General features: G+C 34.8%; 1 protein-coding gene across 9 annotated transcripts in view; it reads right to left on the bottom strand.

Annotated features, from left to right (window-relative positions):
* Positions 1–208: 208 nt before the first annotated feature.
* Positions 209–26,394, bottom strand: part of ATOSA (atos homolog A) — an 87,216-nt gene continuing 61,030 nt past the window's right edge. For 6 of the 9 annotated variants that reach the window (XM_055320119.1, XM_055320118.1, XM_055320115.1 and 3 more), the window contains 11 exons: positions 25,671–25,855; positions 24,226–24,428; positions 23,833–23,958; positions 20,842–22,681; positions 18,975–19,094; positions 16,472–16,551; positions 15,418–15,526; positions 10,902–11,060; positions 5,468–5,536; positions 3,262–3,461; positions 209–793 (listed from right to left, as the gene is read on the bottom strand). In XM_055320119.1, the coding sequence (XP_055176094.1) occupies positions 640–793; positions 3,262–3,461; positions 5,468–5,536; positions 10,902–11,060; positions 15,418–15,526; positions 16,472–16,551; positions 18,975–19,094; positions 20,842–22,681; positions 23,833–23,958; positions 24,226–24,428; positions 25,671–25,855 (3,245 nt within the window). In that variant the 3' untranslated portion in view covers positions 209–639. Of the gene's footprint in view, positions 794–3,261; positions 3,462–5,372; positions 5,537–10,901; positions 11,061–15,417; positions 15,527–16,471; positions 16,552–18,974; positions 19,095–20,841; positions 22,682–23,832; positions 23,959–24,225; positions 24,429–25,670; positions 25,856–26,394 lie in introns of those variants that run through there. The other 3 variants (XM_055320116.1, XM_055320120.1, XR_008663767.1) reach the window with 3 other exon arrangements.

Below are 26,394 nucleotides of genomic sequence, written 5' to 3'. Positions count from 1 at the left end.
GTGAAGCAGTTTAGTCCATACTGGACTGCCAAAACAGCATGTTAAAGGACTAGTATGTGAGGCAGCAACCTGGGTGGCATGTTGTAAAAACTAAACCTGGGAGATATAAAAGGTACACATGCTTGCATAGTGCGTCAATCTTAAAGAAGCTCAACATTTCATTCTCATTTCCAATAAATTAAATGAATAGTACTTAAAACACATCACACAAAATTAAAGACTTGTGCATATATTTTGGATTTCAACATTAATGTCAAAAATACATAGTATGATTTTACATAGGATTTGTGCTACATTAGAACACTAGAGACAAACATCACTTGAGTATTAAGGAAAACATTAAATATTAAATAACTGAGAAATAAAATGTGTAAACACTACTCTAACTGGGGGGATTTTTGCTATTGCAACACATCCAATGAAGTGGTTTCAACAGTACAAAAAGGATTATTAGGACATGAGTGTTTCCAGTCTACTTGGAATATGTGGATCTCATTCCAGGAATCCTTTAATAAAAACTGGTCCAAGATAACAGGAGAGGATCCACTCTCCTGGTTGTTAATTGGTACACTCCGTTCTACACTAATTTTTACTTTCAAACTTGGGTACTGAGCGAATACTTTAAATTGTCACTCCTTATCAACATCTTGGTGAAAACTGAGGGTTTGTTGGCGATTCAGTGTAAGATTTGAGTTCATATGCAGCACCGCTATCAACTTCCATGGACTTTCTTGAGAACAGGAGCCGTACATCTCTATGGAGGTAGATCTTTCCAGATTTAGAACTCTGGAACCTAAACAAACAAGCAAACAGAAAGATGCATCATTTCAGGGACTGAGTCTTTAAAACAAACAAACTTGAGTAATTAAAATTTCAAAATAGGAAGAATTAGTATTGCTACAATATTAAGAGTAACTCTCTAACATGATATTTATTTAGTCTTCTATGGCTTTGGCTGCTATTTAAGTGCTTCTTCCTTACTACTCTCTAAACATTCCATACTCCCTTTGCTTTTCATAGTATCAGAGATGTTTTTTCTATAAGGCTTGCTTGTTTCACACACCATCCTACTTTTCATCCCTGATACCATATCCCGTGCACACTCCCTCATCTACAGTGTCAGGTTTCAGTTCACATCAGTCAATCATACTACATTTGGGCTTTGCAGACCTAGTATCCTCTGGTCACATCCCATTTCATATAATGTGCCCTCTTCCAATTGTGAGTACATTAAAAGGGATTCCATACTTGAAAAGTCACGACAGAAAATAATCAAGTACTGAGGAGAATTACTGCTATCATTGGTAATGGCTAGGTAAATAAACCCTAATCATCATTAAAAAGACAAAAGTTTGTAGTGAAATGAAAATGGTTATGAAAACTGTATATTGAACTGTCTATCCTCCCCTAATATCTATAACATAATACATATAAGCTTATCTGGAAGACGATCAAACATACAAATATACGCTTTAGTGCTAATCTCTCCGCTTTTCCCTTTGCAAAGCAGAAATACTCTTTGGGTTTGCGAATTTTACTTCTAAATTAGCTGAAAAATCTGGTGGTCAGTTACATGTGAGCTGAATGTCAGCTCACTCATTCTGTCTGAATTTTTTCACCTTCTCAATCTGAAGAAAACTGAGACCTTTAGGAAGTACAACATACTTGTACATATATGGTTTATTTCCCAAAGAGGCTTTTTTTCCAGGATTTAAAGTATTTAATCACTATGTAGGGATTATAAAGGCTGGGGTAGTTGACGTTCGCTTTGGACAATGTTGGTTATGTATGGCTACAGTGGTTAAACTTCAAGAGGAATGGTATCAAATGAACGTTTAGAGAGAGTTGAATCTCATCCTAGATTGGGCTGGGAGCTATCCTTATAGTCTACTATTTCATGTCATTTCTCTTTATAAAAGCCTTCCAAATCTGTTTTCAGATTTTTCATTCCCACAATCTGTATAACATTTCCCATTAGGCTCATGACAGGTAGGGTAGAATTGGGTTTAAAAACACTGAACCAGTTGAACATGTCCTTAGGATGCAGAACCCCAGCAGAAGACCCCAAGGTAAGAGTACCAATTAAGCAGTACTATGTGAGAATCCATTTATGGGCTTTTTCAAACATGGGACTTGAGTGGACAGCTCATTCTTTATTCATTCCAGATACCACACAGCAGATCTACTGAAGGATAGCTGGTGGTCACCATCCACAGCAGATTAAAGAGGTCTGCTGCCTGCAGCCTTGATGAGAGGTGCCTCCTTCTTATGAATTGGGACTTTTGGAGTAAGGAGTTAGGCTAAAATGAATTACTCTCACTGATGTGATTGAGAACTTACTATGAACAGCATCAGAAAATTACTAAGAACAAAGTTATAAGCAAAAGGCTGATACTCAGCTCTCTGTTAAACAATAGATTTGCTCATTGCCTGAGAGCTACACTACGATTTCAGGGCCGAAAACCTAACCCTAGAATACTGGCAATTTGGACCCCAAGGGCAAACAGTTTCCCACAACCTAGCGCTGTGATTTGGGTAGCAAAAGTTAGAGGAGAAAGTACTTCTGATGGAATTATTGGAATATAAACTCTTTGGGAACTGAGATTTTCACATTGCTGTTTCCTTAATGCCCAGAAGCATATCTGACACATAAATATTTGTTAAATGAATGAAGGTTAAAAACTTCCTTGCCCAATACAGTAGCCACTAGCTACATGTAGCTATTGAGCACTTGAAATGTAGCTAGTTCAAATTGAGTTGTGCTTGTTCATGTAAATCTATACTTGATTTCAAATAGTCTGATAAAAGAAAGTAAAATACCTCATTCATAATTTTTATGTTGATTATATACTCAAATTATAACATTTGGATATGTTGGGTTAAATAAAACACATTACTCTTTCCTTTTTCTTATTACTTTTTTTTTAATATGCCTACTAGAAAATACGGAACCACGTATGTGGTTCATATTAAAATTCCATTGGTTTTGAAAATGTTTCGACCACCCTAGATATGTCAGCATTTGTTTTCATATAAAATATTTTACATTATATAGCTAGAAATGAAAACTCTCCTGATTCAACAAGTAACAATGACTGCAGGAAGATATGCCATGTGTTTTCTGCATCTTGGCATATGAAGAGTTTTCAAATAAAGCAAATTCCAAAGGACACTGGTCTAGTTAGAGTGACAGGTGTTACACTAAATTTTTGGAGTTGTTCTTCTGAAGTAACGTATTTTCATATTTATCTGAAACATTACCTCAGATGTATGAGGTAGCGTAATAACCGTTCTTCTGTATGTCGGATGTTCTCTTTATTAACACTTCTCTTCATCTCTTGTTTAACAGGTACAGAAAAAGTTCTTTGTCGTAGGAATGTCTGATGATTGGCTGGCATATCTCGTAAGTCATATATCACAACAAACATCTTCACCACAGTCTTATTAGGATTAAATAAGGTCTAAAGAAACAACATAAAAATCATTCTTTAAAAAGTGACCTGTTGATTTGATGTAAGATGATTGTGCCAATAATAAAATAGGTTTTTAAATAATAAGTTAATCCCAGTGGATATAATTCAATTTTGGGAACTAAAGTTAACATTTTGAAGTTGATGAAGTTATATGCAATATTTTTAAAAAATGGTTTAATTTTTATTTCCCATTATAAAATCCTGTAACAAATAAAAAATTTTAGTCATAAATTTCATATGAGACAACACATAGCTTTTACTCTTTATTCAGATTTTAGGAAATGCTTCCATTAAAGTAAGCAAAATATACTCTTACTGAACACCCAGTTCACTTATTTCAAACATTAGCTTTATTACAGTATATCAACTGCAAAGTGCTCAGAATGTTGATTTTCTTCAAATTTTGATAGTGAGTAAATAGAAAAAATTTAAAATAAAATAGCTAGGTAAAACTAGACTTTTTTGGTATATTAGGTATATATAGTTATATAAAATAAAAAATATGTTCTCAAAAAAGAGAAACTTTATTATTTGGAAAATTTTCCAGGTTTAGAAAATAAAGTTCATTATTTTTAGTTACTAAGGAGGCTGAAAAATACTTAATGTTCTCACAGTTGGATTCATTGCAAAAACTGTAGTGATTACTAAACTTTTAAAAAATCATCAATATCATAATAGACCAAAATATGTATCCTTGGTGAAGACTGAAGTAAATTCAATTGATACTTGGCTATCAATAATTGGAGGAATACTATTTTTTAAAGTACTAATTTTTAAACAAGACCCCAAGCTGCTGATCTGACTTTAACCAAATTACCAACACATCAATAGGTAACTTGGTGCCCATGCTTTCAGAAGCTCATCCGTGGCACTGGACATCACTCACTGAATCAAAATGAGAAATATATCAATATTATGATCCAACTTTCGAAATCTCGTGAGTCTTAAGATTAAGGCTAATACAGTGAACAACCACAACAACTAGTAAGCCAAGAGTTCAAACCATGTTTATACATAATTAAACCATATAAGGAATGAAAGATAAACCTAAATTTCAGATTTAAAATTAATCATTAAAGTTGCAGTCCTCAAACAGACTCCTTGCTGTATTCAAACAAAGGTGATGAGTAAAAGTGGTCTGGTAAAGCATTGATCACATTGAGGCCAAAAGTCATAAAAAGGTTTATTAAATTAGACCAGATTCCGAGTGTAAGGAACTTAGCTAGACTTTATTTTTTATTATTTTTTTATTTTATTTTTATTTTTTAATTTTGGCTTTATGGAGGTATAACTGAGAAATATCAGATTCTTTTCAGTCTGCAAGAGCCAGCTTTGTAATAGACTTCTGGGCCTGCAGGATTATCCTGGATCTGATTTGGAGATGAACTTAATCGCAAACTGGCCTTGATATCAAATAACTCTTTTGAGAATCCAAGACCAATGATGATGAATGATTGCTCTGGGCTAGAGGAATTCTCCTGAGCCAAAACTAGATCAACACCTAGACCAAAAGGAAAGGATACCTTCTCTGCCCACACATCTGTCAGACTACATTTCTACCTTGTGTAACCATCTTAGTAAATTAACTTAGAAATTATTACACTAGGGATAATATAATTTTGTTCCTGACAAAACAATACTAATATTTGAGGTCTCCTTTTAAGTAAGTCAATCTCAATCTGGCTAATTATATTAATAAGAAGACACTAGTAATGTTAAGTTCTAATTACATTGAAAATAGCTCTATTTAAGTTATGTAAACTGTCATAAACTATTTTTCTAAAGTATTCACCTTCATTAGATTATTTATGCTTTCCTTTTATGAAGGTCCCCAACATGGCCATTCCTGGGGCAGAGCAGGGAAACTCCAAAGAAAGCTGCAGCCCCACTGTTACTTACCAAAGTTGTTGCAGCAGCAGTAGCAGGAGAAAGGGCTAAGTTCTATATGTATGTGAGAGAATGATTATTGCAATTGTAGGCTATAAAACACATACCACTTGTATCGTTCCTGAAGGAGGTACTCGATAACCCCTTTTACCAAGGGACTCTAAAGTAATCACACCCTTGAAAAAAAGAAGACAAATTGAGTACAAACTCAAGCAAATTTATATAAAAGACTAAGAATAATATAAATCACATAATTACTAAAATTTTAGAATTCTACTTATATGAAAAAATATTCCCATCAATAGATATATTCAGAGTATGGAATAGTGAGGGTCCCACCCAAAAGAAAACAATTTACTGTTCTTCCTGGAGATGTTGCAATAAATAACATATCACAGTGCTTGCAATTTCTATTAAGATATACAATACAGAAGAAGCTCCTTAACTAAAAAGGAAATAAAGGGAGAAGATAGGATTATTCCCTTCTATATAACATGGGAAGAGGGAAATGAAGAAGCAACCAATTTATTGTTCTTTGGACATACAAAAAGTCAGGAATGCAGAAGGGCCTAGGTCTCAGCTAACAATGAAGTTAATTCTTCAGTCAGTAAGTTAAATTAAAATATGGATTTTTGACTAAAGACATACCAGCATCATCAGCATCACCTGTAAACTACTGAGAAACACACAATTTATGGCTTCCCCCTAGACCTATCAAATCAAAGCTGTATTTTAAGATCCCCCAGATGATATTATATATGTACATATGATAAAGTTTGAGAAGCACTACTGTACTATATAGTTTTCTGAGAATAATATTCTAATCAGCACAGAAGCTCAAACAACGGGAAACAAGCATAAATTAAAATAAGGAAAGCTAGGATTTAATATGTGAAAGTTTCTAGGTAACCATGATGACCAAAGACTACAGGTGGTAACTGTGATATTTAATTCTTAGATAGCTTTAAGAAAGAAAGGCTGATTCGTTTGTTTTAACTGGGGTAACAGTTTTAAGTAGTTAAGTTGAATATTGCATGTTCAATATTTCATATCCCATCGTTTCATATTGTACATGCCAAAACATGACCTTAAGTAAACGTAAATATAAAATAGGACTGTCCCATCAAACATCTCTGTTGGATTTGTTTTTTTTTTTTTTTAAGATTTATTTATTTATTTATCAGAGAGAGAGAGAGAGAGAGAGAGAGAGGCAGAGACACAGGCAGAGGGAGAAGCAGGCTCCATGCCGGGAGCCCAACGTGGGACTCGATCCCGGGACTCCAGGATCGCGCCCTGCGCCAAAGGCAGGCGCTAAACCGCTGAGCCACCCAGGGATCCCCTTTTTTTTTTTTTTAATTTATTTATGATAGTCACACACAGAGAGAGAGAGAGAGAGGCAGAGACACAGGCAGAGGGAGAAGCAGGCTCCATGCACCGGGAGCCCGACGTGGGATTCGATCCCGGGTCTCCAGGATCGCGCCCTGGGCCAAAGGCAGGCGCCAAACCGCTGCGCCACCCAGGGATCCCTCTCTGTTGGATTTGTAAGACAGATGAAAGTTGAGGGAGGAATAAAGTGCACAAGGGTAAAAAGGAGGGCCAAACTCTGCTATGTGAATCAAGGGCCATCCTCAGACTATTAAATTAGCATATTAATATTATGAAATGTTCACGGAAAAGGGCACTGAAAGGACATAGGTCGTTCTTGTCTAATCTGATTTACCACATGGTTATTTAAAGCATGAGAAAAAGCTTTCAACAAACTGTATTCCTAAACAAAAAGAGTCACTGATGAAGCTTAAACAATTTCTCCCTAATAATCTGCTTCATCTGAAAAAAAGCTATGATATATAATGCCCCTCTACTTCCTAGTTCCAGAAAAAGTAAGTAAAATATACCCAAATAAAAGCTACTTTATAATTATATTACTACGTGCAATACATTATTGTTCTTCCTTGCTACCTTCCAGTAAATACATATATGAAAACTGGTGGGGCAAAACTTCTATAAAGCCTCTACTTATTTCCTTTAATACATACAATTTTAATAGTTTTCAGAACATGGTAATGGTAACTAAAATGAATTTATACAGACAGTATGCACATCTTAAAACCTTATATTTTATGCCAACACTTTACAATCATCTTAAGCAATGTAAGATCAGTAGGGGTATTGGCAAATCAGGAATTTTAAACAGAAATTGAGAACTTACTTGGAATTTCATTAAGATTATTATTATAATTATTATTTATTGTATTTAATAATTTATTTTAGTTGGGCAGCATATTAATGCATCTACCTTTCATTTATTTTATTATACATAAAGAAGAGAAATACATTTTCTTCTGGCATTGTAGAATGGAATAGAAGGTTAATATAAAGTAAGGTGGATCAAAATCTCAGACAAAAATTCCTCAAATTACTCTGCTATAGAAAATATGAAATAAGTAAAACTGAACAAAGTGTATCTTAATTTGGTGAATTACAAATACAAAAAATAATATGTGATCCTGTTAATAATGATAACTGAAGTTACCACTGGCATATATTCTTTAGACCATTTTTTACTGGTTTCACCAATTCAATAATTTCTAAACAGTGAAATATTGCAATGTAGCAGTTGGAGAACTTTTTTACCACTGATATCCAAGCTGGACAAAGAGATTATGTGACTCTGAGCTAATTTTTAAGGAATTATTTAGTGAAAAGTCCTGTACCACTTCTACACCACAAAGACAAAATTTTCTGTGCAAAATTTTACTTTTATGAGCCATTTGTATTATTTGTGAAGAGAGGTCCCAAGGTAAAAAGTAGGAATTTGGTGTTTCAGTTCTGCTGGTCTATGATACACTATCTTATCAAAATGTGATCAGTCCTTTGAAAACATACCAAACTACCAAAATATAAATAAGATTCCCTGAAGAAACAAAATTAAGTTTATTAATTTATAGTAGGAAAGATTCGTGGTCTAAGATTTGAATTAGGTCATTTACAAAAGGAACCCATTCTTAATGAATAAACTAACCTAGAAAAATTTAATTACATAATGGAAAGTTTATTGAAGAATATTATCATAGAAAAGCAAGTCAGGGAATCTTAAAGGACAGATTAAGTCAACTCAATAATCTGATTTATACCCTTTCCAATATCAAAAGCTGTAATCATTTGTGTGTACTTTCTGGAGACAAAGTGACAAAACCCTTTATCTCTTAATCCTATGTTTTTAATTTAATTTTTTAAAAAAGATTTTATTTATTTATTCATAATAGACACAGAGAGAGAGGTAGAGACATAGGCAGAGGGAGAAGCAGGCTCCCTGTGGGAACCCTGATGTGGCACTTGATCCTAGAACTCTGGAATCATGTCCGGAGCCAAAGGCAGACACTCAACTGCTGAGCCAGGCATCCCAATCTTGTTTTTTAGATGTCAATCAGGGTCAAAGATTAATGCTGTTCTGCTTTTTAAAAGTGTAGTTCAGGGGATCCCTGGGTGGCTCAGAGGTTTAGCGCCTGCCTTTGGCCCAGGGTGTGATCCTGAAGTCCCGGGATCGAGTCCTATAGCAGGCTCCCTGCATGGAGCCTGCTTCTCCCTCTGCCTGTGTCTCTTGCCTCTCTCTCTCTCTCTCTCTCTGTTTCTCATGAATAAATAAAATCTTAAAAAAAAAAAGTGTAGTTCAAATTCTCTCTTACTTGTAAACTTCACTTAAATATATTTATTTGAGCTCATTTCCAGCCATTTACTTTTATCTTGTTTCTAAGCCACCCTACTGGTCAATGGAGACTTTATACATTATGACAGATTACAATATTGTAGACCTTATATCTCCATTCTGTAATTATTAAGTGCCAATAGAATATGTGAAACTGATGAGACTTATTTATGTGCTGGTAAAGCAAAATGGATACCTTTATAGCTCTATTCTAATATCATAAGCATTTTAGCATAATACATTTATTCTGATACTGAACTTAAGTCAATTGTACATTCTATGTTACTAGTTATCCGATATTAGCTGTTATTTTTTCAAAATCCTACTGGAAAAGTGAATATAGCTTTCCATGGAAAATGAATTAACAGGTGGCTCAATTATCACAATTGGACAGGTTTGTGAAGGGGTGGATCTGTTTTTGATAATGTTGTGCATCTTTAGGATTATGATCTATGATCCATAAGTGTAAATATTACTGGGGAAAGAAAACTTGAGTAAATGAGCAGACAAAACTTTTTTTCTTTTTTTTTTTTAAACCAAAGTGTGAAACACTGATCAGGCTCTTAAGTAAAATTTTCAGGGACACCTGGGTAGCTCAGTCAGTTGAGTGTCTGCCTTCGGATCAGCTCATGGTCCTGGGGTCCTGGGATGGAGCCCAGGATTATGGGGCTCCTTGCTCAGTGGGGAATCTCCTTCCCTCTCCCTTTCCACCTCCCCCTGCTTGTACTCACTCTCCCTCTCTCTTTGTCTCTCTCTCTCAAATAAATAAATAAAATTAAAAAAAAATTTTTTTCACCCTTAAAATGGAGTAAGGCTAAAATAACTTTTTTGAGCACACTGGGCCAATAATGAATAGGCTATATTTAGTCCCCCAAAATGTATAATTTCCTTTCCTTTGTTGTTTCTCAATTGCATAGAATCCCTTTTCACAACTTTTAGTCCTTGAAAATCAAGAAGGTTGAAGAGAAGGATCTTAGGAGACGAATCAATAGGACCATGTGGTAAGCTAGGACATTCAAGTAGCAAGGCCAGAACAGTATAGTTCTGAGACTATAGCAATTTGTGCTTCTCAAAGTAAGATCTAACATGAAAACACAGATCTGACTCTATATTTGATATCATCACTGTAAACTTCTTATAGACTTGTATCATTAGTCTCTTTTTCCTCTCTGTCCTTTGCAAAGGGCTGATACTAAACACACACTAGGATGCAGTATCATTTTTGCAGTTGAAGGCTTATTTTATCTTCAAGCGATCAGAATTTAAAAATGGGAAAGATGAAATCATAAGATCATAAAGTTCAGAACTGCTCTTACTCTCTCCATTAGAACATTAGTATGGAAACAGAAATAGCTAAGATTAGAAAAAAATCATCTCAAAACAAATAGGAAAAAGGCGGTGAAAGAATCTGACTGAAGATTTAATTCACCAAATCTTTACCTAGATCTTCCTGAGATGAGGATCACGTGTGAAGATAACACTTGGGGACCAGTGAGCACAGTAAGCACTTGAGAATTTGTGTAAACTCTCAGAGATATGAAATTATAGTGTCACTAATCAAAGTTTTATCATGTTTTCAAATCACATAGAAACAAGTAAATTTTCAGCAGATCCTCAAATACCAAAGAGGAAATTTGTTGTTAGAGCTACCTGGAAAAGAAGTTATGAGGCAACATATTGATATTTTAGTCTCTACTCAGCCTTCAGTTTTGTTAGGAAATGCTTAATGTTTTCAAGCATTGCCAGAAAGCAGTCTTAAATCTCTTTGAATTTAAAGACATCTGTCATTAAATTGGTTGATTTTAGCCAACAAAGACAATTTTTCAAATACTTGCCATATAAGGAGAGGGAGCATTATCATCTGAAACACTGTAGAATGACACTTCGACTGGAAGAGTCAAATGTGTGGGGCAGAAAACACCACTTGCCCCTACCTCAGCAGTAAAACCATCAACAATGCCAAGAGGATCTAACCGATAGTTTAAGACAGATTCCTGAAAGACAAAATAATTTTTAAGAAATAAATTTTAGAAGTTGACACATATTCATTTTTTTTTTTCATTTAAAGAAATACATTATTATCTTTTCTAGCACTAGAAAATGGTAGCTACTCAAACGGAATCCAACAACACTTAAAAAAAAAAAAATCAGGGGCAGCCCCGGTGGCGCAGCAGTTTAGCACCGCCTGCAGCCTGGGGCATGATCCTGGGGACCCTGGATGAGTTCCACGTTGGGCTCTCTGGGTGGAGCCTGCTTCTCCCTCTGCCTGTGTCTCGGCCTCTCATTCTCTCTCTGTGTCTCTATGAGTAGATAAATAAAATCTTTAAAATTTTTTTAAAAATAAAAAATAAAATAAAATAAATCATTCACCACAATCAAGTGGGATTTATTTCAGGGATGCAAGGGTGGGGTTCAATGTTTGCAAATCAATTAATGTGATATATAACTTCAACAAGAGAAAGGATAAAAACCATATGATCATTTCAATAGATACAGAAAAACCATTTGATAAAGTATAACACCCATTCAAGATAAAAGCCCTCGACAAAGTAGGCTTAGAGGGAACACACTTCAACATAATAAAGGTTATCTATGAAAACCCCACAGTGAACACCATACTTAATGGGGAAAAACTGAGAACTTTTCTCCCCAAGGTCAGGAGCAAGACAAGGATATCCACTCTCACCTCTTTTGTTCAACATAGTACTGGAAGTCCTAGCCACAGCAATTAGACAACCAAAAGCATCCAAACTAGTAAGAAAGAAGTAAAACCCTATTTGCAGATGACATGATATTATATATAGAAAACCCTAAAGACTGCAAAAAAAAAAACCTACTAGAACTGATAAATGAATTCAGTGAAGTCTCAGCACACAAAATCGGTGTGCAGAAATCTGTTGCATTTCTATACACTAATAATGAAGCAGGAGAAAGAGAAATTAAGAAAACAATCCATCTACAACTGCACCAAAAATAGTAAGATACCTAGGAATAAGCCTAACCAAAGAGGTAAAAAAGACCATACCCTGAAAACTATAAAATACTGATGAAATTGAGGAGGACACAAAGAAATAAATGGAAAGACTTCCACGCTCATGGAATAGAAGAACAAATATTGTTAAAATGTCTGTACTAGGGGATCCCTTGGTGGCTTAGCAGTTTAGCACTTGCCTTCGGCCCAGAGCATGATCCTAGGGTCCCAGGATGGAGTCCCACATCAGGCTCCCTGCATGAAGCCTGCTTCTCCCTCTGTCTGTATCTCTGTCTCTCTCTCTCTCTCTCTCATGAATAAATAAAATCTTAAAAAAAAAGTCTGTACTATCCAAAGCAATCTACATATTTAACGCAAATCAAAACACTAACAGCATTTTTCACCAGAACTAGAAAAAAACAAACAAAAAAACAAAAAACCCCTAAAATTTATATGGAACCCAAAAAGACACCAAATAACCAAAGCAATATTGAAAAAGGAAAGCAAAGCTGGAGACATCACAATTCTAGACTTCAAGTTATATTACAATGCTGTAGTAATCAAAACAATATGGTACTGGCAAAAAACAGATATAATACATCAACAGAACAGAATAGAAAAACCAGAAATCCACAACTATATGGTCAATTAATCTTCAACAAAGTAGGAAAGAATATCCAATGGGAAAAAGTTTCTTCAACAAATGGTGCTGGGAAAACTAGACAGCCACATGCAAAAGAATGAAACTGGATCACTTTCTTACACCGTAAACAAAAATAAATTCAGGGGCACCTAGGTGGCTCAGTGGTTGAGCATCTTCCTTTGGCTCAGGTTGTAATCCCCAGGTCCTCGGATTGAGTCCCACATCAGGCACCCCACAGTGAGCCTGCTTCTTTCCCTCTGCCTATGTCTCTGCCTTTCTTTCTGTATCTCTCATGAATAAATAAATAAAACCTTTATTAGAGAAAATAGATTTAAAAAGTAGATTAAAGACCTAAATGTGAGGTCTGAAGCCATAAAAATTCTAGAAGAGAGCACAGGCAGTAATGTCTCTGACATCAGCCATAATAGCATTTTTCTACATATGTTGCCTGAGGCAAGGGAAATAAAAGCAAAAATGAACTATTGGGACTACATCAAAATAAAAAGCCTCTGCACAGCAAAGAAAATAATCAACAAAACTAAAAGGCAACCTACTGAATGAGAGGATATACGCAAACAACATATGTGATAAAGGGTTAGTATCCAAAAAAATGTAAAGAACTTACACAACCCAACACCCAAAAACTGAATAATCCAATTTAAAAATGGGCAGAAGACATGAACAGACATTTCTTCAAAGAAAACATATAGATGGCCAACAGACAAATGAAAAAATGCTCAACATCATACATCATCAAGGAAATGCAAATTCAAATTACAATGAGAGATCACCTCAGACCTGTCGTAAGAGCTAAAATCAAAAACGTAAGAAACAAGTGTTGACAAAAATGTGGAGAAAAAGGAACCCTTGTGCACTGTTGGTGAGAACACAAACTGGTGAAGCCACTAGAGAAAACAGTATGGACGTTCTTTACAAAGTTAAAAATAGAATTACCCTATGATCCAGTAATCAAACTACTGGGTATTTACACAAAAAATACAAAAATATTAATTCAAAGGAATACATGCAGCATTTATAGCAGCATTATTTACAATAGCCAAATTATGGAAAGAGCCCAAGTGTCCATCAATAGATCAATGGATAAAGATGTTGGGTGTGAGGAATGCTGGGTGGCTCAGCCTGGTTAAGTGCCTGCCTTTGGCTCAGGTCATGATCAGGGGGTCCTGGGATTGAGCCCTGAGTAGGGCTCTTTATCCCATTAAAAATTGTATTACCACTTTGTAAAACAGTTTGGCAGTTTCTTAAAAAGTTAAACATAGGGCAGCCCTGGTGGCTCAGCAGTTTGGCACCACCTTTGTCCTGGGGTGTGATCTTGGAGACCCGGGATGGAGTCCCGCATCGGGCTCCCTGCATGGAGCCTGCTTCTCCCTCTGCCTGTGTCTCTGCCTCTCTCTCTCTCTGTCTCTCATGAATGAAAAAATAAAATCTTAAAAAAAAAAAGTTAAACATATACCTATCATATTACCCAGACATTCCATTCTGGGTAGTTACCCAAGCAAAATGAAAACTTATGTCCACACAAAAATGCATATATAAATATTCACAGCAGGTGTTTTTGTTTGTTTGTTTTATTTTTTTTAGAGAGTACACAAATGACGGAGGGGAGAGGGAATAGAAAACAATCTTAAGCGGGTTCCACGAGGCTCAATCTCATGACCCGGAGATCGTGATCTGAGCTGAAATCAAGAATCAAATGCTTAACCAACTGAACTACCCAGGCACCCCTTACAACAGCTTTATTTGTAATAGACCAAAACTGGAAACAACCCAAAGGTCCAAAATCAGGTGAATGAATAAACAAATTGTGGCATATCCATATGGTGACAATAAAAAGAAATAAACTCTTGATACACAGGACAGCTATAAATTAAAAAGGACCTATAAGCTGGACAGTCTCAGAACTTCTCTGTACCTTTTTCTACTGAAGTCGAATGAAAATGTATGTATAACTGTACAAATGTACAAATACATTTCAGTGTACTAATCTTGTAACCATCTTCCCTTTCCTCAAGTTTTTACATGTCAGATGTTCTTTTTTCCCTTCACAAATTTTCTTATAATACAAAGATTGCAGAACTGCTGACACTCAGTGGCCTTATGCAATTTTATTTTTTTTTATTTTTTTTCCTTATGCAATTTTAAAATACTGTCAGAGAATAGAGAGAGTTCAACATCTCTGAAGTGATATCTTGATCCCAAGTAGGACTATTCTTATTAAATAAAATGGCACATTATTGGAGACCTTTACCCATCAATTTTTTAAAAATAGTCTTATTTTAGAATAGATTTAGATTTGAAACAAAGTTACAAATATAGTGTAAAGAACTATTTGATTTTGAATATCAACCTTCTTGATCATGAAGGGGGTGTTATCAGCCCACCATTCTCATTCCTGGGTATCAGAGTCAGTACTACCATGTAAGGTGTGGTTAACTCCCTCCTTTAGCCAGAGTAATGGACACCTCACTCCACTTTACGTAAGTCCTCTATCTTCCTCACAAGGTACCCAATTTGAGGATGTCACTGCCAACAATTCTAACTTTACTTCTTACAAAAAGTAAAGGCAAAAGGAAATGAAAAGGAAAGAAGGTGATTTCAAAGCTTTGAAAAATACAATCCATTTATTTACTTCCTTTTCACAAACAAATAACATAAATAACACCTTGGATCTAGGATAAGAAATGTCAACTCTTTAAATAATTCTTAAAAACATTACCTCAAAATTTCCTAAGAGACTAAGACTTGTAATAGGTGGAGCACTAGAACTCAGAAATGGTTTTTCATGAATATCTGGATCATCTTCAATGTTTAAACATGGTCGAGGACTATTAAAAAGAAAATTAACAAACGAACATATTAAACACATTTTCTAATTTACCTTTTGTACAAAATTAAATTAGGAGACTTTGATCAATTTCAAATTTACTTAAACTACATGATAAAAAATTAATCCTACCAAATTTTAAGATAGGAAATACCTAGTTTAAAATCCTGATTTGATTTTGTAGTCTGTGTTATAATATTTGACAAAAAATATAAGTAAAACTCTGGAAGGTTCCAGGATTGAATGTATAATTTATCATATAGTGGCATTTACTAGAAATATACAATGCAGCCTTCTTTCAGTCTTCATTTTCAGTGAAAAATGAGAATACAAAGGCAAAATTATGTGACTAAAGAAAATAATGAGGGTATTTACTTGTCAACATGGAACACATTTCTAAGGCTTTTTTGCAAAGAAGCATAAGGCAAAGGAGAAGGTGATTGACCAGAAATACTCAAGCCCACTAAGTGTTAAAACCAAAGTGTTGGGATCCCTGGGTGGCGCAGCGGTTTGGCGCCTGCCTTTGGCCCAGGGCGCGATCCTGGAGACCTGGGATCGAATCCCACATCTGGCTTCCGGTGCATGGAGCCTGCTTCTCCCTCTGCCTGTGTCTCTGCCTCTCTCTCTCTCTCTCTCTCTCTCTCTCTCTCTCTCTCTGTGACTATCCTAAATAAATAAAAATTAAAAAAAAAGATTAAAAAAAAGATTAAAAAAAAGATTAAAAAAAAAAAAACAGTGTTTATTATGATGACCAATATAGCTACTCACTGTCTTACTTTCTCCCTTCTTCACCCTTAATAACTGTGTGTGAAATAATATTGAAAATGACAACTAGAAAATAATATTCCTGTTAAAATTGTGATTTTTGTAGAAAATATTTATTCCCCAAGACTAGAAATGAGTGTAGTATTATTTCACATACACAAATGAGTTTTAGAATAAATACCTTCTAGACGATAAGCTTTTCAGATGCAGTAATGAAGAATCCAAATCAAAGCAACCTGATTGTGTCTTTCTTTGAGGAACCTAAGATCAAAATATTCATTTGTGATATTTAAAAACACTGTAATTTTTTTCTTGAATTGATAGAACACTTTTCAAAAGAAAGCTAAGCATATCTGACAAATAATAAAACTTCTCCCAAAACACCTTACTTACAATCATGCTCTGTATTACATATTGTTCTTATGTTCTCATTTTATTAACTGGTAGGAGAAAACAGATAATTAATAAAAGCACTTTTACCAGGTTTTGACTTTTTAAGAAGCAGAATTTGTTTTTTTCTAAAACCAAATCTTACATGGGATCCTAATATATAAAAAAAGACTTTTATTTTTTTACTTTATTATATACAGTTGACCCTTGAACAACTCAAGGATTATGAGACACTGACCCTCTGCCCAGGGCAGTTGAAAATTAACATGTAAGTTTTGGCTAGGCTACGGTTGACTGGAAGCCTTACCAGTAACATAAATAGCTGATTAACACACATTTTGTATATTGTTATATACTGTTATATTCTTAAAGCTAAAGAACATGTTATTAAGAAAATTAGAAGAGAAAATACGTTTACAGAAACAAAACAAAACCCACATATATAAGTGGACCCGTCCAATTCAAATCTGTGTTGTTCAAGGGTTCTGTATTTTGTTGGGGGGAATAAAAGATTGATAGTTTTAAAATAAAAAGAAAGAATAATTAAATAGTGACGGGAGCCTGGAGTCCTGCCCAGCTCTACCACTACCCCACTGTACATTTCCAAGAACCCTGGAGTTTCACAGAGAATAGGTCTGAAAAATACTACCCTGGATGTTCAACCACCATTGTATACCATATTACATTTAAGACACCAATCACACCACCGTCTAGCTAAAAATATCCTAAAAAATGAAAGATCCAGATATCAAAGGTAAAATCACATGCAACATGCAAATTAGAAAGACTTGTTTTCTAGAATATCATGTATGCATCCATGCTATTTTTTGTAGTCAGAGCTCAAAGTGAAGTTTTCTATCTAAACTCTCATGTCTTCGCCTGGGTGGCTCAGCAGTTGAATATCTGCCTTGGCTCAGGGTGTGATCCCGGTCCCAGGATCAAGTGCCACATCGGGCTCTCTGCCAGAAGCCTACCTCTCCTTCTGTCTATGTCTCTGCCTCTCTTTCTGTGTCTCTCATGAATAAATAAATAAAATCTTAGGGGAAAAAAAACCTCTCATGTCTTCAATTCTGAAAAGTTCTTTACCTTAATTTCTTCTGACACTGCATTTTCCTTCTTCCATCTACTTTTTTGGAATTTGTACTAGACTTACACTAAACATCTCATTTTATCTTCCGTGGCTCTTTTACCTTTTATCATCTCTTTTCCCTTCTGTACTTCATTCTAAGTGCTTTCTTAATATGTCTCCCATTCACTCAATTGCTCTTCAGCTGATTCTAGGCCACTGTTAATCCATCTATATTTGTACAGCAATTAAAATGTTTTTTCATGTTTAGAATTTTGATTTAGTTGTTTTAGGTAGGTCAAATGTTTGGCATTATTTTAAATTGTTTAGAATTTAGCTTCTCTAAAATAAATTATAAATTAAAGTTATAAACTTAAATTCTAGATTTCTTACTCAATTATTTTTGAATATAGGCCAGATATTGTATGCTTGAGAGTTTACTTAAAAAATACAGATAAAACAGCAAAAATTATCTTATGTTTGTAGCAAAATATACGTGTTTTTACTTCTGCTATGATACTGATCACTTGCCTCAGGTTTAACTGAAACGGAAGGTAGAGCAACTAACTACTGACGGCTTACTACGTGTTAGAAATGATACTACTCATCCTCACAACACTAAAGGAGACATTTTCACCCCTTTTTTAATGATGAAGAGACTGAGGCTCAGATTACATTACTCAAATAAGGTCACAAATGTCACACAGGTAGGGTGAAGTCTTTGTGACTCCAAAGCAACACTCTTTTTTTTTTTTTTTTTCCAAAGCAACACTCTTAACCTTTGCGCTCTGACCTACAAATCTATTTGTAAATGTAGAGTGGGGAAATTTATATGTCTTAAAATAAGATGTTGCATGGGTTCCACATCAAAGACAACCACAAATTTGATGTCAAATGATCCAGCTGTTGATATCAACTAGCTTCAGTGCAAAGATAAAAATCTACTTACAAACCCGTTTGACACTAAATATTTCCTTTATATGTAATAATAATTAAAATATTAGACAAAAGACTTTCAGAGAAATTTTATAATCCTAATATTTTTATTCATAATTTTAGCCTTTGCCCATATTAACACATAGTTATTAAATACATCAAAAATGTTTTCTAACTGGAAATTTCTGTTAAAGTTATTTAAATTTTTTCAAATACTATTTGGATAAAATGATCTGTAAACATTTTAGATGTTTCCAATGTTAAATATGGAATAAGAGGAAAAAAACCTTACAGGACTTGAAAGAAGAGGCAATCCAGTTCGAGGATGAAAGGCTCTCGTTGAAATTCCATCTAAGGAATGAAAATTATGTTTCCGCCAGACACTTGAATGTTTCAGTGGTATAGTCTTCTGCTAGGAAAATAATTAGATTTTAATGTTAATATTTAAGTAATTTTTGGTTTTAGTCTTATTCTAATATGTAGTGAGGTATTACATCCTTGGTGGTGAAGATTTAATCAGAAAACAATTTCTAAATTTTTTCTAGGATACTGAATAAATTCAAATATTCTAAAGAAAATATGTCCAAATATAATTGCCTTATCAATATATGGTCATATTTATAAATACTCAATCTAATATCTGGTAAGCTAACATTTGATATTTTTAATTTGTTAACTAAACAACTACTCACAGGTAGAAAAAAATAGAATATTCTAAAATATAAAACTATGTTGATATTAAGAGCCATTCTCAGAGCATATAATTTGGTGGAGCATAACAGAGAAATACAGTAAATGCAAACTTAAAAATATATCTAATGCAGCTGCAGTACCATGTTTTTGAAGTGATACAGGAAACAAGCTAATCCTTAACAATTAGGCAAGTTTAAACGCAAACACCAGAAATTCATGAAAATCCTGGGATGCCTGGGTGGCTCAGTGGTTGAGTATCTGCCTTCAGCTCAGAGCATGATTCCAGAGTCCCGGGATCAAGTCCCACATCAGACTCCCTGCATGGAGCCTGCTTCTCCCTCTCCCTATATCTCTGCCTCTCTCTGTGTTTCTCATGAATAAATAAATAAAATTAAAAAAAAAGAAATTCATAAAAATCCAGAAAGACTTATCTACCATTTACTAGCTTTGTGACCTTGGACAAGATACTTAACTTCTCCAAGCTAAGGGTCCTCTTTTTTAAATTGGAGTTAGTAATAACACCTAACCTCATAGTTTAGTGGAAGGATTAAGTATGCCAACATGTGTAAAATATTCAGAAAAGGGCTTGGGTACTTAGTAAATTTAAGCATAACAATAATTTTCTAAAGTTCAAAATAGTTTGGTAGAAAGGTAAATCAAATGGAAATGACTGAAGTTTTTATTTACATAGTGCATCGAAGGTTTACAAAACTTTTTATTTTTTATTTATTTTTAAAGACTATTTATTTATTCATGAGAAACACAGAGAGAGAAACAGAGACACAGGTAGAGGGAGAAGCAGGCTCCATGCAGGGAGCCCGTGCGGGACCCAATCCCGGAACTCCCGGGATCACGCCCTGAACCAAAGGCAGACACTCAACCGCTGAGCCACCCAGGGGTCCCTACAAAATATTTAAAATTTGTTATTTGACTGTCACAACTGAGATAGGCACAAGAGATTTATCATTCTTATTTTAAAGCTGAGGAAACTGAAGTTTTTAAAAGTTACATGACTTAGTCAGTGTGACTTAGGGACCAAATTGTGAAGTCAGGACTGGAACCCAAGTATTCTGACCAACAGCCTAGTGATTTCACCATAGACATTCCTAAAATCCTTAGCTGAGCAGTGGCATAGCACAATGGGGACACTGTTTTAGGCCAGAGCTACTAACAAACAATACATTAAGTTAATACGAATTTCATTTCTGACGCCTATTTACTCTCCAGCAATTGTTCAGAATATTGAAACAACCAAAAATGGCAACAGGAAGAATTTACCTAACATTTGCTATTAAGATGGCTATTTTCAAAGGATGTTAATACTACTTTTATTGCAGGTTCATTTTAATAGACTGTGTGTATTATAATTAGTGGGCACCTTGGGCATTCATAACTAAATTTCCTGTAAAACAAAATTCAAACTATAATAAATGAGAATTATATTTGAAATATCAGATGTTACCTACCAACGCCTCTGTACTTTTTAATCGTTCACATGTAGACAAACAGTTTTTTATATTCTTTCTCTGAGAACAGTTTTGAGATTTTTCATCAATTGTCTCTTCTTTCTTATCCTGTTCATTTTTCAATTGGTCTGGCTTTTTGCATTTGAAAACTTCATTATTACTGAGATAATTTTCTATACTATTAAGTTGATTATTTTGCTCACATGTTTTGGGCCTTTTAAAGTCTTTATTTGAGCACTTGTTTTCATGTTTGTTCAAATATCCAGACATTTCCAACATAGCAGTTTTTATTTTTGAGTCATTTTTCTTAGAATCCTCTAATTGATAATTGTTAAAAGATTCTGGATTACAATTTTCATTTTTTATTTTTTCTTTATATTTATTTGTACAAATTTGTTTTTCAATATTGTTGCAATTTGAATACTGTTTATCAGTTTCATTGCTAATGTCTTGCTCCTTAAATTGACACTCAGAAACTGTATTTTCCAATCTGACTGTCAAATCTAAGTTATTTTTTTTGCAGTGAGGCATATTTGAGGGAGTCAATATACCAGCGGTTTTGTTCTGTCTCTCTTGAAATGTATTTTGGATGATTTCACTAGGATTGTCCTGATACAGATTTCTTATTTGAGGTTTCAAAGAGGACTTGACTTTACTATCGCATTTAAAAGAACTCAATGATTTTTTGGGTATTAAGTTTGTCCCTTCACTGCTATCTTCCAAAAAGGAAAATTTTGTATTAGAAATGGAAATGGAAGGGTCATCCTTGTTTTTCTTCAACAAATTTTTATCTTCATACAAACTCCTAAACACCTTAGAAGGAACCGAACTGGAGTCATGCATGTTGAATGACTGCCGGGATAAATGTGATGCTGTTGGATCGATATGCTCCAAGTGTTGAGCAATCCTTGCGATAACATCTTGCCGCTCTTGGAGTAAGGAGCCTATCAAAGGATTAGTCTCACCAACAGACTGACGAGAATAAAGACCATCAGAAATGCCGGTTGCACTTCGAAGAGTTTCTGGTTTTACTTGAATTTTTCCCTCGTTGGTATCTTCTGAGGAGGAAAGGTCCGGACTACCAAAAGAAATGGAGAAAGTTTCTTTACATTTTCTCACGTTTTCATTTTCTTGTGCAACCCGGAAAAGTTTTGAATTAAGTGAACTAGACTCTTGCATATTAAATGGATGTCCAGGAACATGTGAAGTGCTTGGATCACAATGAATCAAATGCTGAGCAATTCTTGCAATAACTTCTTGTCGATCCTGAATTAAAGAGCCTATTAAAGGATTAGTCTCACCAACTGATTGCCAGGAACTCTGGTGGCTAGCCACACTGGAATCAATCATTGAAAATGATTTTAATGTTCTCACTGGTGTTTCATGTGACTTTCTATCTCCTCTACCACTGAAGCCCAGAATATTAGCTTGACATGTTCCATAGTCAGATTTATTGCCAGTGCCTGGATACAGTTTGACATTTTTGACAGCTGCAGTATACTCTGAAGTTGTGCCATTTTTTGCATGCAATACATTTTCGGGTGCCAGGGCCCAAGATTGTTTGCTACACAGACGCTGTGAACTATTCGTACTACATTGTTCAGCTTCATTAGAATTGCGGTGCTGATGGGCTTTAAGTTCATGTTCTTGAATTCTTTTCTCATAAAGGCCAATATTAGTGTGAATACTACAGGTCAACACTGGGTAATTAGATTGTCTGGGCAAGGACTGAACGCTGACTTTCAAGGCCACATTGTGAGAAACATTAGGAACAGGAAACACATGTTCAATTGGAGTCTGTGAAAAATCCCACTGCAGGTCTACATCAGCAGCACTGATTCTAGAATCATACAGAAAAATAAAGAATCAATGGATTATACAATTCATAACATTATAGTATATTATAAAAAATTTTAAGCAGTCATAGACTGATCTTTGTTTGCATTAATTACTATCAAGGCTTTACTTTCAGCTACTTTACCATGCATGTCATTCTAATAAAACCAAATAAAGTACAATAGTTTAGAACAGAGAGTATCTCTTTTTAAGATTTTATTTATTTATTCATGAGAGACACACAGAGAGAGAGAAACAGAGATATAGGTCGAGGGAGAAGCAGGCTCCCCATGGGAAGCCTGATGCAGCACTTGATCCTGGGACCCCTGGATCGTGATCTGAGCTGAAGACAGATGCTTGACCACTGAGCCACCCAGATGCAATACATTTTGAGAGATGTATTTTTTTTTTTTAAGAATACTAGCCCACATAAGCATTAAAGCTTAAGAATGTTTTTATTATTATTTAAGATTTTATTTATTTATTTGAGACACACAGAGAGAGAGAGAGAGAGAGGTAGAGACTTATGCAGAGAGAGAAGCAGGGTCCATGCAGGGAGGCCGATGTGGGACTCAATCCCAGGACTCCAGGATCATGCCCTCGGCCAAAGGCAGATGCTCAACGCTGAGCCACCCAGGTGTCCCTAAAGCTTAAGAATATTATGAGTTACTTGTCAAAAGAGAAAAAACGGACTTTGTATTTACTACTAAATAAATAGAGTCAGCTAATTCTTTTATACAAGGTGATTAAGAAATGCTCTTCATCTCATGGCCACCTGCCTACAGAGACAATTAGATAGCTGTTCAGCAGCCTGTAAATTTATGGTTTCAAGATACAAAAATTAAGTAAGTATACCATTATGGAAACTCAGCAGCCCAGAAAGTTTTCTACTGTGTATACACTGGCAGCATTATATCCACTATTGGTTTTGAAAGCTAAAAAATGTTCTGAAAACTATTCTATGCCAAATTTAACCCAAAAAGCAAAACTCATACTGATTCCCATTTAAATTTCTCTAACTTTTGAGAAAAACTTCAGTAAATTTTATCTACTTACATTTAGGAATCAAGGAAATAAACTACTTAAAAGGTAAAATATTCAGTATCTAACCAACATAATTGAATATGCACTGTTCTTATTTTGCCCTAGACATACCTGTAAAGAATATTTCGTGGAATAGCACCATGAGAAACACTCAGCCAAGCACTTAATTGAGAAAAAAACACAAATGAGCGGACAGCCAATAGAAGAGTCTTTTCTTCAATAAATCGATCACCACTCCTAAGGGAAGTAAAAAGTATCATTTAAATGTCAGCAAGTACAAAATGACTGAATTGTAGAAAGATTGAAGCTAAAACATTTAGGATGTGTGCTTTCAAGAGTATAGAAGTGCACTTACTAGTGTTACTTCAAGTCACACAAGTACGAAATGTTTAAATTTTACTACATAAATAGAAGAATTCAATGACATGATATATTATTAAAATACTTTATAGAAAGCAATGGAAAACCTGATCTACCAACAACTTATAATTCTGTGCAACTTACTGTCGAGGAACTGGCTCCAATATCCATCTTTCTAATAATAATGCATCTTGCTTAATTGCAGGATCATTAAGATCAATCCCTTCTGTGGTGGGTCCATCATCACTGTAGCAGCAGTCTGGTAGTAGCATCACTTCCACCATGATTGGAAGGTTGTTCTTCCACAACAATGAGACCTCAGACCTAGTTCTTCTGGCTTGGCGACACTTGAGAGAAAATGAATATAAGCAAAATGTCTTGATGGGCCAAAAATTTCATGTTTAAATTTTAAAATTATAATTGTAAAAGACAACTCTATGAGAAATGAGTTATCAATTGCAGAGCTTTGCTTAGGCTTATCTATTTAGATTTCATCATTAAATAATGGGTTAACACTAGTGAGTTCTAGTGTGTGAGATGTAGCACTAAACATTTGTGATGCAAATTTTCTTGGAGGGATATTCTTGCTCTATTTTGCAGAAAAATAACTGCCACAACACAAATCTGACAGGCCTTGAGATGGCCCAGCCTAGTATGTAAATTACATCATCATTACAGAAGAAAGAGGAAAGCAAAATATTAAAAATTCATTTTCATTAAATGATCAAAATAGACAAGATTTAAAAAGTGTAAAATTTGAGGCACCTGGGTGGCTCAGTGATTGAGCATCTGCCTTTGACTCAAGTCATGATCCTGGGGTTCTGGGACCAAGCCTGCATTGGGCTCCCTGCTCATCAGGGAGTCTGCTTCTTTGTCTCCCTCTGCTCCTTCCCTTCTCTCATGCTCACTCTCTCTCACATAAATAAAGAAAATCTTAAAAAAAAAAAAAAAAGGAAGTGTAAAGGGATTCCTGGGTGGCTCAGCAGTTGAGCCATCTGCCTTTGGCCCAGGGTGTGATCCTGAAGTCCCAGGATCAAATCCATATCAGGTTCCCTGCTCTCTCTGTGTCTCTCATGAATGAATAAAATCGCAAAAAAAAAAAAAAGTATAAAATTTAAGACTATATTTAAGAAACAAACTATTGAGAAAAATCCTTATAACAAATTTTACTACCTACCAAAATAAATATTTTTAAACATTATATGATAGTAAAAAATATCTTGACATAGGAAAAAAGAAAGGACTATCAGAGAGAAATTGGCTAATGTGAGGAAAATAATCATGAAGATAATTCTACTAAATAAACACAAAGTCAATAGTAACAATAATTTTAAATCTGGCACGGGAGAAGGCAGGTATGAAATTGGTTGTCAACCTGCAAGCTGATCTACAAAGGCACCTGCTGTGCTTTCAAGAGCATTAAGATCAAGATTATTAGCCATGGTCCAGAATTAGGATTTTCATTATAGTTTTAACCGATTTTATATTTAAATGTCAACATTATAATTATCACGTACCAAAGATGATGACCGAATTTAAACCAGTTGACATAAAAGATAAATAAAAAATACTCAACACATAATTCTTACCTGAGCCAGCTTGTCACTGCATTCATGTTTGGTAGTTGCTGGGTAACAGGACTGTGCTGGAGGGCAATGGAAACTTTCTGTGCGACCTTTTACAGAACATTCTGGTGTTCGTCCTTCTGTTATTAACAACGCCAAAGAGACCAAGAACTCCTCTGCATCATATTCAAAATATTCATCTAGAGTATCTGGTATGTAAAAAAAGAAAGAGTCTCCAATGTAATGTATTTTTGATAAGAGCTCACCTTTTACGTCAAAAATACCTAATATCACAATCCATATTCAAGTATATTTACTAACAAAGAGGGAAAGGGAAATAAAAATGAGGCAATTAAAATACAGTAAACTCTTGATTCACAAGTTATACAGGGTAAGGAGAGGATGGATTATTCCAAATTTCAGTTAAGACAAAGATGGTTTAAAAAAAAAGACAAAGATAGTTAAAATTACAGCACAAAATTGTTTCTATGTGAACTTCAAATGTCTAAGAATTCAGGAATACACTTATAATCCTATAGATATTTAGATTTTTGGATGTCAAGTGCAACAGTTTTCATATGTAAAAACCCACCAATAACCAAAAGATTAAAAAGTCTTGTGTCACATTTTTAGCTAAGATGCTTTATTATTATTGTCAAACATTGAAGATGTAAATTCAAATGCATGTTTCTCCCCTCTCCCTTGCTCCTTTCTTATCTATCTAGTTCCTTGTTCTCACAACCCCAGT

Source organism: Nyctereutes procyonoides, unplaced genomic scaffold (genome assembly GCF_905146905.1).
Source record: "Nyctereutes procyonoides isolate TBG_1078 unplaced genomic scaffold, NYPRO_anot_genome, whole genome shotgun sequence".
Lineage (NCBI taxonomy): Eukaryota > Metazoa > Chordata > Mammalia > Carnivora > Canidae > Nyctereutes > Nyctereutes procyonoides.
Note: the sequence above shows the minus strand (reverse complement) of the source record. Positions and strands in the feature narration are given on the sequence as shown.